This window comes from Monodon monoceros, unplaced genomic scaffold (assembly GCF_005190385.1).
Source record: "Monodon monoceros isolate NGI ecotype Baffin Bay Population unplaced genomic scaffold, NGI_Narwhal_1 Super_Scaffold_22, whole genome shotgun sequence".
NCBI classification, from domain to species: Eukaryota; Metazoa; Chordata; class Mammalia; order Artiodactyla; family Monodontidae; genus Monodon; species Monodon monoceros.
This window is the reverse complement of record NW_021703779.1, coordinates 59789981-59806343: the sequence shown is the minus strand read 5'-3', so window position 1 is coordinate 59806343 and position 16363 is coordinate 59789981. Positions and strand designations below refer to the sequence as shown.

Below are 16363 nucleotides of genomic sequence, written 5' to 3'. Positions count from 1 at the left end.
ATTCAGGGGACACAGGTTCGAGCCCTGGTCTGGGAAGATCCCACATGCCGCGGAGCAATGAAGCCCGTGCGCCTAGAGCCCGTGCTCCATAACAAGAGAAGCCACCGCAAAGAGAAGGCCACGCACCACAACAAACAGTAACCCCTGCTCGCTGCAACTAGAGAGAGCCTGTGTGCAGCAACGAAGACCCAATGCAGCCAAAGATAAATAAATTTGTATTAAGAAAACCCTAAAAAAGTAAAATAAATACCCACTAATAAAGCCCCCAGAATATAAAAAAATACACTTATATAGCTGACATACTTCTCTGTGTGTTTTGATTACTAGCTGTGTCTGTTCTCAGTTTTTGACAGTCCATGCTCTCAAGAGCTACAAGGGTTTCAGCTATTTAACTCTATTATAACTCTATTATTAACTCTATTATATGCAAAGTGGCACTGAAGTATAATATTTTGGATCAAAGATGGTGGTGGAGTTGGCAAACCACTGTTAACACCACCAAAAACAGATAAAATTACACAGATATTTTCTTAACCCTACCTATACCAGAAATTTGTTTGTTTGTTCATTTATTTATTTATTTATGGCTGCACTGGGTCTTCGTTGCTGCACATGGGTGGTGAGTGGGGGCTACTCTTTGTTGTGGTGCATGGGCTTCTCATTGCGGTGGCTTCTCCTTGCGGAGCACGGGCTCTAGGTGTGCAGGCTTCAGTAGTTGTGGCATGCGGGCTCAGTAGTTGTGGTGCATGGGCTTAGCTGCTCCATGGCAAGTGGGGTCTTCCTGGACCAGGGCTTGAACCCATGTCCCCTGCATTTGCAGGCGGATTCTCAACCACTGTGCCACCAGTTAAGTCCCTACACCAGAAATTCTTGAATGGAGTGGTAATGAGTGAGATCCATGAACCCCTGAAACTGTAAACAGAATTCTGTATATAATACATATTTTTCTGAGTAGAAGATCCATAGTTTTCCATCAGATTCTCAAAGGGATCCATAACCATCTCCATAATGCTAAAAATATTGCTCTATATTCTGCAGCAATCAGGTGCTTACTAAAAGTAGGATGATCAGGGCTTCCCTGGTGGCGCAATGGTTGAGAATCCACCTGCCAATGCAGGGGACACGGGTTCAAGCCCTGGTCCAGGAAGACCCCACGTGCCGCAGAGCAGCTAAGCCCGTGCGCCACAACCCCTGAGCCTGTGCTCTAGAGCTTGCGAGCCACAACTACTGAGCCCACGTGCCACAACTACTGAAGCCTGCGTGCCTAGAACCTGTGCTCCGCAATGAGAAGCCACCACAATGAGAAGCCCGCACACCGCAATGAAGAGTAGCCCCCGCTCGCCGCAACTAGAGAAAGCCTGTGCACAGCAACGAAGACTCAACGCAGCCAAAAATAAATAAATAAATAAAAGTAGGATGATCAGCTTTAAGTTTCACAGCTTAGGAAGAGAAGAATCATCCAGTGAAAAGACATACACAGACAACAGGGCCTCTGCGGGAATAATAAAGGTACTGTGGCTATTGGGGGGAAAAAGAGGAGGCAGAAACTGAATTCCAATTTCCCGGTCCCTAAAGGATTACTATACAGAAAATCATAATTTATGAAGAGTAATTTCCAGGATGACATGAAAATGAATGTGAAAGATAAAACTGTCTATGAATTATCACTGTGCCCTACAGGAGAACAAGTGACCCATTTGCAAAAAGAAATGTTTTTCTGAATAATTTTGTTTTTCTTCTCTCTCCTTATTTAGTAAATCATGGCAAAGCAACTGCAAATATCAAAGAAATATATTTATATTTATACTTTGCCTCATTCATAAGGATTGGCAGTAGCCTACAGAATCACATGTAATTCAAATCAAATGTCCTTAAATAGTGATAATTCCAATGACAGCTTTGGAAAGTTGATATTCCACCAAAATCAAAGAAAATTACTTTTGTCATTTCTAAGTTAATTTTCCTCTTTAGTAATGTCAGGAGAAGAGAAGAAAGTTACAAGCTTTGTGGTTCTAGTTAGAGAGAGAAAACAAGTATTATTGCTATCTAAAAGGTTTCAGAGAAAAATACCAGTTGAGTTGGTGAGCAGTCCTGTGCAACCAAGAGAAGAGGGTTTGTGATCACTCCTAAGCTCCTATTTCCTTTGAGAACATTTCCACAAATACTAAAAATAACCTTCCTCCTAAGAAGATGAGCACTGTGCCAAAACAAGCATAAATTATTATCCTGACAGTGAACAGTGTGGGGGATATGCATGTGTTGCAATGTGAATCATTAAAATTAAAAAATAAAATCTCAGTAGCAGTAGAAAGCTTAAAAAAAATCAGTGCCAGATTTAAAAAGAAAAAAAGGAAAAATGTGCACAGCTAATTCCTAAAGAAACTAGAATTACTGAATTCAATTATGCATAGTCCACAGATCCCAAAAAAGATGAGCTTGGGCTCTCCTAATTCTTAGATATTTATCTCAAACTAGGTCCAGAAAAGGTAAAAAGAGAAGTGAATCTAACCTTTCAGACTGTAGCTAGGCTCTTTACATTAGGTATGACGTAGATCAAATGCAAATTAAGATGTTTAGTTTCCAAGATAAGAGGTTTGAGCTCTCAAACCATTGTAACAGAACTTTACTCAGAATCTGGATTAGAAACTCAAGAAGCTAGAAAATCCAGAGGGGAACTGGGGTAATAAATCTCACTGGGCATGGGTAGGATTTACATTCAGGACCTACCTCATTAAAAGTCCCAAAGAATGTTAAAATACTTTTTTCCCCCAAATGGACCATTCCATTTAGCAACTTAAAAAATACACATATAGCCTTAGCTAAACACACTCATCTCATATTTCTATAATTAGAAAAACAACAATATAGACAATTCAAAACACCTTTTCTTGTAGAATAAAATTTACAACAGCCTAACTCTTCATTTTTAAGTACTTACTGGAAGCCAGGTATAGTGCTAGGCTCTGATGATACAAAGATACAAAAATAAAAAACAGAACAAAACAAACAAAAAACAAGAGATAAGTCCTTGTCCTTGATGCCCTTTCACGGCTTCATGGAAGATAAATATACACAAATTCATAATTTCAATAACATACCAAGCACTAAGGGATCATAGAGAAAGTAGCAACTGTGTCAGAGAATGAGGCAGTGTTAAAGAACACTTCTTTGAAACTGTTTTCATCAGGTCAACAGTGATATGCTAACTGCCAAATCCACTCAACATTTTTCAGACTCAACCCTAGAAGTGCTATGTTACATAGGCAATTGACGTTCACTTCTTTTCCTTGAAATTCTCTAAGCCCGAGCTTCTACTGCACCACACTTCACTTTTTCTGGGTACTCCACCTCTTTCTTTGACCGTTAGTTCATTCAACAGATATTTACCGAGTGTTTACTATGTGCCAAGAATTATCCTACACACTGGGGATATGAGACAGACATGGTTCCTGCCTCCATGGAGCTTAGAGCAATCACTTTTATTAGATTTAGGCCATTTTTCTTTCTGTGCCCATTTTTCTTTCTATACTCTTCACCTAACTCTACATGATGCCAACTGTAATAGCTTATATAGAATAAACACAGGGAAGTTAACATTGATTCATATCCTTCATGGTAATAAGGTTTTGTTTTGTTTCTCCTGGCACCACAGAAAATACACTGCCTTGACAATACATTACAGAAACTCCCAGGCTGACAGCCTATTTTTCTATATCTCCTTTTTCTTTTAATAAATAATAAATAATAATTTTTATTTTCCCAAATGCTGTTTTTGGAAATGTGGGCTTTGTTGTAGCCTTAACACTTTCTGGTGCATATTTGTTTTCTAGCATATTATCTCACTCACCATAAGTACAGGACTTTCAGTGAGATGATGCCTTGTAACAGATTGCTATATCACTATTTACTAGCTCAATACAGTACATAAGAGGGCTAGTAACTTATGGACATCCTATGTCTATTCCCTATCAAACTCAAGCAGATAATGAATTCTTGAACAACAAACAAGTATTCTCACAGAAATGAAATGTCAAAAGACAATTATCACTGGGCAATCTCCCTCTACTTCAGCCACAGTATTTATTTATACACACACACACACACATTTTATTGAGGTATAGTTGATTTCTATATTAGTTTCAGGTGTACAACATAGTAATTCAAAATCTTTATCGATTATACTCCATTTAATTATAAAATATTGGCTGTATTCCCTGTGCCATACAATATATCACTGTACCCTTTTTATACATAGTAGCAGCCACAGTATTTTTTAAAATTGAAGTACAGTTGATTTACAATGTTGTGATAGTTTCAGGTGTCCAGCAAAGTGATTCCATTATACATCTATATATATCTATTCTTTTCTGATTCTTTTTCATTATAGATTATTATAAGATATTGAATATAGTTCCCTGTACTACACAGTAGGTCCTTGTTGATTATCTATTTTATATACAGTAGTGTGTATCTGTTAATCCCAAACTCCTAATTTATCCCTCTCCCCACCTTCCCCCTTTGGTAATTGTAAATTTGTTTTCTATGTCTGTGAGCCTATTTCTGTTTTGTAAGTAAGTTCTTTTGTATCATTTTTTTAGATTCCACAAAAAAGTGATATCATATGATCTTTGTCTTTCGCTGTCTGACTTACTACATTTAGTATGATAATCTCCAGGTCCATCCCATGTTGCTACAAATGGCATTACTTCATTCTTTTTTATGGCTGAGTAATACTCAATTGTGTGTATGTATGTGTGTATATATATATTACATCTTCTTTACCCATTCATCTGTTGATGGACATTGCTTCCATGTCTTAGCTACTGTAAATAGCGCTGCTATAAACACTGGGGTGCGTGTATCTTTTTTTTTTTTTTTCCTCGCCGTGTCGTGCAGCATATGGGATCTTAGTTCCCTGACAAGGGATTGAACTCGTGCTCCCTGCAGTGGAAGAATGGAGTCTTAACCACGGGACCACCAGGGAAGTCCCCTTGCATATCTTTTTGAATTAGAGTTTTCATCTTTTCCAGATAAATGCCCAGGAGTGGAGTTGCTGGATCATATGGTAACTCTATTTTTAGTTTTTTTTAAGGAACCTCCATACTGTTCTCCATAGCAAGCAGCCACAGTATTTTTAAAAGCAAAGTAGAAATCCAATTTAGATTTTTTTTCCAGAAACATTCAAAATGATATTCAGTTCACTCTTTTGCCTTTTTGAGTCACATATGAACAGATTTTATTTAAACAAGATCACATACTTAGACAAATGAAAAATTGTCCATAATACAATGTCAACTGAAAAAAGAAAATTATAGAACATTTGTCAAAAAAAGAAAAAGTATATGGTGTGTACAGAAAAAGGCCCAAAATGCTTCACACCAAAACTAACACTACTCTGGAGAATGGGATGGGTAAAGGGGAAGGACAGGGAGATTTCTCCTTTTCACTATATACAATTCTATATGGTCTGATTTTTTTTAACGCACATGTAACATTTTTATGATGGAAAATTTTAGTTTAAGTTATATACTTGAATTTTACAGAAATAATTTGGCAAAGATTTTAAAACACTGATAATAATCTCCAGTGTTGGACAGGCTGTAGGGAAACAGGCATTCTCCTTCACTGTTATTTTTATTATAAACAGGTACAGACAGCCCTTTTGGAACACAATTTTAGAACATCAAAATTTCCTACAAAAATATTCCTACAAATGTGCAAGGATATCAATTATGATATATATTTATGCTATGGAATACATTAAAAAGAATGATAGAGATCTCTATGTACTAACAATAAGACAGGATCAGTAAAGATGTCAATTCTCCCCAAATTGATCTATAGGTTTAACTCAATTCCTATCAAAATCCCAGCAAGACTTTTTTGTAGATATAGACAAGATTCTTCTAAAATTTACGTGGAAAGGCTAAAGAATAAGAGAACAATTTAGAAAAAGAATAAAGTGAAAGGAATCACTCTACCTGATGATAAGACTTACTACATAGCTACAGTAATCACGGCAATGTGCAGGGGGACAGATACGTAGGTCAGCGGAACAAAGTAAACCCAGAAACAGACCCACACATTTAACTGATTTTTTACAAAGGCGCTCACAGCAACTCACTGGAGTAACAGTCTTCTCAACCAAAAATAATGTAACAATTGGACATCCACAGGCAAAAAGAAAATGAACCTCAACCTAAATCTCATGCCATATATAAAAATAAATTCAAAATGGATCATGGGGCTTCCCTGGTGGCACAGTGGTTAAGAATCCGTTAAACCTCAGACTACACCTCTTTTTAAATTACTTTTTTTTTTCTTTTTTTTTAAAATTACTTTCTTAACCAGGAGTCTAATAAGCACCTGATATTATATACAAAACTTATGTACACACCACTATATTTAAAATAGATAACCAACAAGGACCTCCCGTATAGCACAGGGAACTCTGCTCAATACTCTGTAATAGGGACTTCCCTGGTGGCACAGCGGTTAAGAATCCGCCTACCAATGCAGGGGACACGGGTTCAAGCCCTGGTCCGGGAAGTTCCCACATGCCGTGGAGCAACTAAGCCCGTGTGCCACAACTACTGAGCCTGCGCTCTAGAGCCTGTGAGCCACAACTACTGAGCCCACGCACCACAACTACTGAAGCCCGTGTGCCTAGAGCCTGTGCTCTGCAACGAGAAGCCACTGCAATGAGAAGCCCGTGCACTGCAACAAAGAGTAGCCCCCGCTCGCCACAACTAGAAAAAGCCCGCGTGCAGCAATGAAGACCCAAGGCAGCCAAAAATAAATAGATTAATTTAAAAAAATGGATCATGGATTTAAATGTACAACAATAAGAGAAAACCTTTGTGACCTTACGTTAAGCAAAGTCTTCTTAGAGACATACTGGAAGCACAGTCCAAAAAGAAAAAACTGATAAATTGGATTTCATCAAAATTAAACATTTATGCTCTTCCAAAGTTACTGTCAAAAGACTGAAAAGACACAGGCTAGAAAAAAATCTTTGTAAATCATATATCTAGGGACTTCCTGGTGGTGTAGTGGTTAAGAATCTGCCTGCCAATGCAGGGGACACGGGTTCGAGCCCTGGTCCAGGAAGACCCCACATGCCACGAAGCAACTAAGCCCATGTGTCACAACTACTGAGCCTGTGCTCTAGAGCTTGTGAGCCACAACTACTGAAGCCCGCGTGCTGCAACTACTGAAGCCCGTGAGCCTAGAGCCTGTGCTCCACCAACAAGAGAAGCCACTGCAATGAGAAGCACGCGCACCGTAATGAAAGAGTAGCCCCTGCTCGCCGCAACTAGAGAAAGCCCACAAGAAGCAACGCAGCCAAAAAAAAAAAGTCATATATCTAATAAAGGACATACCTAGAATATATAAAGAACCCTCAAAACTCATTAATCATAAGAAAACAACGCAATTAAAACCAGGGCAAAGAAATGAACAGACACTTCACCAAAGAAAATATATGGATGGCAAATAATCACATGAAAAGACGTTTAACATCAACAGCCATTAGGGGAATGCAAAGTAAAAACACAATGAGATAGATGAATGGATACAATTTTTAAAAACAGTGGTAATACTAAATACTGTGGAGAAACGATGATTCATAATTGTTGGTGGGAATACAACATGGTACGGGCACTCTGGAAGAGTACAGCAGTTTCTCACAAAACCACACATACATCTACCATCATATTCTTAAGCATTTATTCCAGAGAAATGAAAATTTATATTCACACAAAATCCTGTATACTAATGTTCACAGCAGCTTTATTCATAAGCAAAATACTGGAAAACTGAATGTCTTTCAATGACTGAATGGTTGAACAAACTCTAGTGAGATGGAACACTACTCAACAATTTAAAAAATGAACTACTGACACATACAATAATTTTGATGGATCTCAAGAGAATTATATTTAGTGAAAAAAATCAATCTCAAAAATATTATATTATTCTTTATATAACATGCTCAAGTTTCAAAACTATAGAGATGGAGAAGAGCAAAGAGGTTGCCAGGGAACAAGGAGAATGGTGGGTGCACGTGGAGGGACATGGATGCAAAGGGGTAGCGTCAGGGAGTTCTTTTGTGATGACAGACCAGTTCTAAACCTTGATGGTGGTGGTGGTGGTGTGATGGCATAAAACTGCATAAAACTATCCACATGCACAAATGAATATAGATTTTTTTAAAGGTGCAAACTGAATAAGGTCTGTAATCTAGTTAATGGTAATGCATCAATATCAATTTCCTGATTTTGATATTGAACCACAGCTATGTAAGATGTCACCATTGGAGGAAGGTGGGTGAAGGGTATACAGGACTCTACACTATTTTTGTAATTTCTTGAGTCTAAAATTATTTCAAAATGGAAGCTTAAAAAAGAGGATCAGGATATATTCATGAGCAGAGAGCAAATTACAGAATAATTATCTATAAAAATGACAATTTTTGTAAAAAAAAAAAAAAACCCCAAAAGTTAAAAACTATTTATGTGTAATTACTTAACATGTTTTGTGTAAGTACAGAAAAAAGTATAGACGGGGCTTCCCTGGTGGCGCAGTGGTTGAGAGTCTGCCTGCCGATGCAGGGGACACGGGTTCGTGCCCCGGTCCAGGAAGATCCCACATGCCACGGAGTGGCTGGGCCCGTGAGCCATGGCTGCTAAGCCTGCGTGTCTGGAGTCTGTGCTCCGCAACAGGAGAGTCCACAACAGTGAGAGGCCCGCGTACGGCAAAAAAAGAAAAAAAAAAGTATAGACGGATACACACCAAACTGTTACCTCTAGGGAATAAAACTATGGGAGATAGGAGCGGGAGGGCAGGAACAAGCTTTTTTTTTTTTTCTCCAGGAGAAGGATGGATTTACCACTTGCAGCAAGTAAGGAGAACAATGGGGATCTTTTCCAAAGCAGTGTCTCCGGAAGAAGCTTTAGTATTTAATTCTATCTATTTCTGTATTGTTTGACCTTTTTCTAAGTATGAATTACTAAAGAGGTCTATCTGACAGGAATGTGAATGATAGGTTAGAAAGAGATAAGTCTAAAGGCTGGGACACTGGCCAGGTGACTATTTATTGTAATAATCTAGGCAAAATATAATGAGGGTTTTAGTGATATGCTTGAAGTTGGGGATTTATTCAAGGGAAAGAATCAAAAATAACTCTGAGGTTTCCAGATGTAGCTACTCAGTGACGCTAGTACCCCATTCAACCCAGACTGGAAACAGTAAAGGAGTGAGTCAAGTAAAGGACAGAGGGAGAAAACTGGAATAGAGAAAGGTTGGAAGAACACTCAGTTTGAAGCATGTTTCAAGTTCCACTGGGACATCCAACAGGAAATGTTCAGCAGGTGGTTGGGATATAATACAGATCTTTCCCCAGAATAGAGCTGAGAGTCATCAGGGAAGAGGTAGTAATTAAAGTTGTAGGAACAGGCAGAAGAACATTCAGTAAAGGAGATTGAAAAGGAATGGTCAAAGCGGTAGGAGGAAAGTAAGAGCTGAAAGTTGTTATGCAGCCAATCATACTACAGTTTCAAGGAAGAAATGGTCAGTAATGTCAAATACTGGGGTGAGATCAAGATAAGGACTTGAAAAGTGCCCACTATACCAGGCAATTATGTAATACTGTTCACTTGGTATGCCGGGCAGAGTAGAACCAGACTAAAGCTAAGTGAGGCATGAATGGCAGGTAAAGAATAGGAGAGAAACGTTACATATTCGTTTAAAAAAAAAAAAGAAATCCTCATCCATGCTACAACATGGATGGTTGAACCTTGGAAACATTATGCAAAGTGAAATACAAGCCAGACACAAAAGGACAAATATTCTATGTACTGTATGATTCCATTCATATGAGGTACCTAGAAGAGGCAAATTCACAGACAGAAAGTAGAACAGAGGTTACCAAGAACTGGGGGAATGGGAGAATGTGGTTACTGTTTAATGGGTACTGAGTTTCTGTCTGGGATGATGAAAAGGTTCTGGAAATGGATAGTGGTGATGGTTGCACAACACTGTGAGTGTACTTAATGCCACTGAATTGTAAACTTAAAAGTGGTTAAAAAAGGTAAATTTTTATGTTGTGTAGATTTTACCATTTTTACGATCAAAAGAAATTTTATTCTCTTCAATGATGTGAGACTTAACTTGTATGTAGGAATATGTATACCTTGGCCCCAATCTAAGGAGAGTCATTGACAGAAAAAAAGAAAACCTTAGTATTAATTAATGGCCAAACTTACAGAGTAGTCTCAAGGACAGACTTAGAAACTAGTATACAGAAATACTTTAAGCATTATATTAATCTACAAACAATACTATTCTTCAAACTGATTGAAACCTTTAGATTTAATAATCACTTTGGGGGTGGGGAGCACATGTACAACAGTAGCAAAACTTTTAAATTAACTAGGAATAGGGACTTCCCTGGTGGCGCAGTGGTTAACAATCTGACTGCCAATGCAGGGGAAAGGGGTTCGATCCCTGGTCCGGGAAGATCCCACATGCCGTGGAGCAACTAAGCCCGTGCGCCACGACTACTGAGCCCACGCACCACAACTACTGAAGCCCACGCGCCTAGAGCCCGTGCTCTGCAATGAGAGAAGCCACTGCAATGAGAAGTCTGCGCACCGCAATGAAGAGTAGCCCCTGCTCGCTGCAACTAGAGAAAGCCCACATGCAGCAACAAAGACCCAACGCAGCCAAAATTAAAATAAATTTATAAATTAATTAATTAATTAACTAGGGAAAAACTCAACAAGAAAAAAGTAGATGCTCAATAGCAACAAAAACTATAAAACATATAGAAATAAAAGATTCCTAGAAATTATACAAAAAACCTAGAAGTCTTTGTTGCGGGAGGTAAAAGAAAATCTGAATAAATGAAGAAACATGAGCTCCTAGATGAAGAAGCGTATTATTATACAAATATACACTCTCTTCAAATTAATCCACAAATTAAAATGTCAATATTATCTACCTACCTACCTATCTATCTATTTATGGACAAGATAGAATCTAACAAAAATGATCCTAGAGTGTATTTTAGGGTACTTGGGTGAAGACAGTCTAGCAGAGGAATTTAAAATGATAAAAGTCTGAATGATGATCACAGTGATACTATCTGGTGGTAACAGTGCAGACTGGATAAACAAACACATAAAACAAAATAGAAAGCTCCAAAATAGGTTCAAGAATATATATAAGAATTTAGTATATGATAAAGGTGGTATTTTGTACTAATGTAGAAAAGGACAGACTGTTCCATAAATACAACTTGAACACTTTGGCTAATCCTTTGGAAGAGAAAATAAGTTAGATATTTACCTTATACCTTAGATTCTATTTTTAAAAATCAATAAACATTCAAACGTTTAAAATGTTATATGTATTAGAAAAAAATATAGTTGGATATCTTGGGGGTAGGGAAGGTCTCTTAAACAATTATACCAAAGATAGAAATCATAAAGGCAAAGACTGATAAATATAACTACATAAAAATGAAGTTTCTATATGTCAGAAAATACCATAAACCTAAAAGACCTCTGGGCATGATAGAGTAACTGCTATTGGACTAGCCTTCCCACTGTAACCAGAAAACTGGAGAAAACACATGAAACAACTGTTTCCAACCAGGAAGTATAGGACTGTGATTCTCGAGAGAAAGGAAATAAAGGAAGTGAGCCCTATAACTGTCCTTAGCTTTCTGCCGAACCCAAGAAAAGCACAGCTAAGTCTTGCTAAGCCATAGAGCCAGATAGTGGAGTCTGAGGAGGCTAAAACAGCTGTAAACTGCAGGACAGATCTGGAGAGAAGAGAACTCCACAGAAAAATAACCTAAGATCTTCGCAGTTTACCTTACATTTAAATCAAGCGTTAAGTATTAATGCCTCTGCCAACGATTTAAGACTTTGTGGCTTTGTTAAGACCAGTAAAAAATGTGGGCTGTGTTTTTCAGACAGGATTTCTTTATCTGTATGACTCTCTCACTGACATGGAATGTTGTGTGCCTTTTAAAACTATTGCAAATAGTTCCAATCCCAAGTTTTGGGTTTCCTTGATTATTAACGTTCCTTCAAATGTAATTTGAACATGAACAGAGGCTCTGAGATTGATTCAGTACCTATGTGGTATCTGGAAGGCCTAAAGGCCTAAACTCCAATATCAGTGTGTAGTCCATCACCACCACCTCAAGTACAAGACTGTGTCCTCCAATGTGTACTGCATACTTCCAGATGCAGTTTCATCTGGAGTATTACTTATCTTCCACTTGTTGCCCAATGATAACCTTAGTGTTAAGCATTCTAGCTATGTACAATATAGCTCATGTGTCATATACATGATAATACAGGATAAGTCAATGAAGGTATATAAAATGCTATGGAAATACGCCACTATGCAGTGTGATATTATGTGTGAAGGATCTGAATGGAAAGAGTCAAAATGTTAACTAGAGATACCATTCTACTAATTTTGGTTAGTAAAATTTTTTTGAAATAAAAATTTTAAAGCAGGGAATAGATTCCACATGGACTTTGTTACTGTTAATTATATATATATATATATATATATATATATATACACACACACACATATATACTTTTTTGCGGTACGTGGGCCTCTCACCACTGCGGCCTCTCCCGCTGTGGAGCACAGGCTCCGGACGCGCAGGCTCAGCAGCCATGGCCCACGGGCCCAGCCGCTCTGCGGCACGCAGGATCCTCCCGGACCAGGGCATGAACCCGTGTCCCCTGCATTGGCAGGCGGACTCCCAACCACTGCGCCACCAGGGAAGGCCCTGTTACTGTTAATTAGAAACAGAGGCAGGTTCGTATCTGGCCAAACCAACACAGTTTTAAACAAAAGTCTTATTTTGTGTATAGTACCTGATGGTAGGAAACATCTCATATGTGCCTTCAACTCCATGATGGGTGTCCTTTTAGTATAAAAAATGTGACATTTCTTATCTCATGACACCACTTACCCTTACAGCCCTATTCAGAGGTTTCTTACACTCTCACCCACTGGTTAAGGATGGGGGGAAGACAGTGTTCCAGGCTGTCCACTGCTACTACCAAATTATTATTTACTTCCCCTTGGGGAAAAGAAAAAAAATCCCTCCTACTTTGAGGCTTGTTCTCTACTATGCCAGAGGTTGAAAACCAGCTGCCTTGGAGCCAGATTTGGCCTGCAGATAGATGTTTTTATTTGGCTTGCACAGTTAAAAAAATTTTTTTTTAACTATTTGCAAATATGTAAAAATTGGGAAATGTCATACACACAAAAATCCAGATTTTCAGCTTCTCCTGAAAAATTAAGATACCTAGTGACACTGTATACTCATCTCCTTAGGAAAACAATCAGATGTAGTAAAGTACAAGCCTCTTTAGATGGAATATGTACTCTTCCAGTTTACCACAATCCACACCTGGCCCACCTCACTCATTTACATTACTTGCCTGGCCCCTATAGGCCACCTGAGTCTGAGATCTTTGCTCTTCACCTTTACTCACCATCATTAATCTACTCACATTCACCAAGAACTTGCACACCTGGCACAATCTTCTTGGCTCCAAATCCCTCCCCATCATGGTGGGTTACTCTAACATTCACATGTACCACCCATCCAAAATCCTTGCAAATCCTCATGCCAATGGTTCGCACCTCCACTCCAGCCAAACATATCCACGACTATATCCAGAATGTTGTCTTTACTAAAAACTGCTTCACCTCTGAAAGTTTCAATGCCAACATCCTACACTTCCTTATCGCAGCCTTGTATCTGTCTAGTTTTTTCATTCTCTCTCTCTGATCTCAAGGAAACTTGCATCCCCATTAACTCCTGTCTCTATCAAGCCTCTCCTGGCTTTAGTTCAAAAACTAAGGCAATGTGTAGCAGTATACTGAAGAAAGCTATAGGATCACTGTCATTTATCTTTCTTCATCAGCAGTTTTACTTGAAGATGGAGGTGAGTGTGGGGGAGGGGGAGGATATAAAATAATTTGGTAAGAAATTTGAAACATGTTAAAGTACAAAGAGATTTCGCCTGATACAAAATCAGTATAAATTTAAAAGATAAAACATGAATTGCCAAAGAAATTTCAAGCTTTTGTAGAGCTGCTTTGGGATACTCCCCCCAAACTAGAGGCTATGTAGTCATAATTCTCTGCTATAAAGGGACCTTTGGTGACAAAGTTTGAGAAGCTCAACCATCAACTTTTTTTTTCTTGCTAACACTGTCAATTCCCGATCTTTGCGACACATCCAGAAACAAAATCCCAATCCTGAATCAATTCTACCATCTGCCTTGTTTCCTCATGTGGTTTGATGAGCACTGACAAGTTACCCAACTGTGCCAATTGATGCTGTTATAAAGATGAATGATCTCCAACTTCAGCTGGACCCTCAAAGGCTGCTCAATATTTCTGAAACGTCTCTAAGTCAGCTCCTTTTCAAATTTCCTACAAGAGATAATTCAAACCCTTATCTACATTTCTCTTCAAATTCTCTCTCCCACCACCTCACCCACTCTTAGCAAAAGACCCCATTTGCTACTTTGCAGAGAAAATGAGAGGCCACTGGGCAGAAACTTTCTCAATGTTTATATTCCCATTCTCATAGGGATCCTATCTTATATTCTTATTTTTCTTCTCTTTCACCTATACAAACATCCCCTCTGTCCAACTGCCTTCGTCCCCTCCAAAACACTGATTACAGTCTTCCGTCTTCCCTTCACGGGCAAATTTCAGTCTCTACTTAATTCTCACTCATTTATATCCTCTGTAGTCTGGCTTTTGATTCTACCACTGCACTGAAATAGCTCTTCTAATGACCGTTCTCTTTGGTCTTCCCCGTAGCACTTGACCTGTTGGCCATTTTCCTCTTCTCTTGGTTTCCAGGACATTACTCTCTTCTGGTTTTCCTTCTTTCATTCTGGTCACTCCTCAGTATTCTCCACCTGATCCCTTAAATGTTGATTTGGTATTTGTCGAGTATATTCTCATCCTACATTTCCTCTTAACAGTGGGTCTTAACTTTTTTGAGTCACATACAACTTTCGTAGTATGATAAAGCTATGGTCTGAAAAACATACAACCATATTTCACCTACAGCATCAGGGGGTTCAAGGAATGTACCCTACTCCCTATTTGAGCTCATCTACTTATATTTTTATATGCTGATGATTTGAAAAAAATATCCATATGTACAAATAGTACAGACTTCTCTTCTGAGCTTTGGACCTCTATATAGCTAACTACCTACTGAAAGTCTTCACTTGGATGTCCTACCTTAATACAATATAGCCCAAATTGAACTCTACCACTTTTCTCCAAAACCACTCCTCCTATATTTCCTATTATAGTCAGCCCTCTGTATCCACAGGTTTTGCAACCATGGAAATCAACCAACTGTAGGTCGAAAATATTTGCAAAAAAAAAATTCCAGAAAGTTCGAAAGAGCAAAACTTGATTTTTCTGCACACTGGCAACTATTTACATTGTATTTATAACTACTTACACAGCATTTACATCGTATTGGGTATTGTAGGTAATCTAGAGATGATTTAAAGTATATGGGAGGATGTGTGTAGGTTATATGCAAATACTATGCCATTTTATATAAGTGACTTGAACATCTGCAGATTTTGGTATCCATGAGAGTCATGGAACCAATCCCCTGCAGATATCAAGGGACAACTGTATTAGTCAATGACACCACCAGTTTGCCCAAGTCAGAATTCTGAATGTCATCTGACTTATCCATCCTTCCAAAAAACGGAAATTTCTTTATTTTTAATTACAAAAGTATTTCATGCTCAATTAAAAAAATTCAAACACCTAAGTACAAAAAAGTATAAAGTGAAGATTATCCTCCACCTCTCCCTTTAGTAATTTTACTCTATGTCAACAATTGAACAAAATAGTGACTGAGCCCTTTAGATGGGGGATGTGCTCTCCAGTTCATCCATTCCTACTGAGCCTGTTTTACTCATTTATATAAATGTTACCTGTCTGGCCTCCACAGGATCTGAATTTGCAACTCCTTCTGTAAATACTGTTGAGTGATCTAGTTTTCAAGAGTACATATCTTGGATATATTTTGATATCAGCATATGTAAGGTACAGCTTTGTTAGCTAATCTACCATTCTGATGGCTAAACAATATTCCATCATATAGATGTACTGTAATTTAACTAATTTCCTATTGTTGGATATTTAGAATGTTCCTATATCTTTGCAATTACAAACAATGTTGCAATTACAAACATATGTACATTTGTACGTATGCCTTTGCAAACCTGTGTGGAGTATTCCTTTGAGATGAACTTGCTTAGTCAAA

At 38.2% G+C, this 16363-nt stretch overlaps 1 protein-coding gene across 13 annotated transcripts in view; it reads right to left on the bottom strand.

The window, feature by feature from the left end:
• Positions 1 to 16363, bottom strand: part of TAF1 (TATA-box binding protein associated factor 1) — a 98613-nt gene that overhangs the window by 20816 nt on the left and 61434 nt on the right. The window contains exon 33 of one of the 13 annotated variants that reach the window (XR_003796385.1): positions 14375 to 14484. The exons of 11 other annotated variants lie outside the window; for them this stretch is intronic. Coding sequence is in view for 1 of the 2 variants with exons in the window: in XM_029240669.1 (XP_029096502.1) it covers positions 14465 to 14484 (20 nt within the window). In the remaining variant the exon portion in view is untranslated. Of the gene's footprint in view, positions 1 to 14122; positions 14485 to 16363 lie in introns of those variants that run through there. One more of the 13 variants, XM_029240669.1, reaches the window with a different exon arrangement.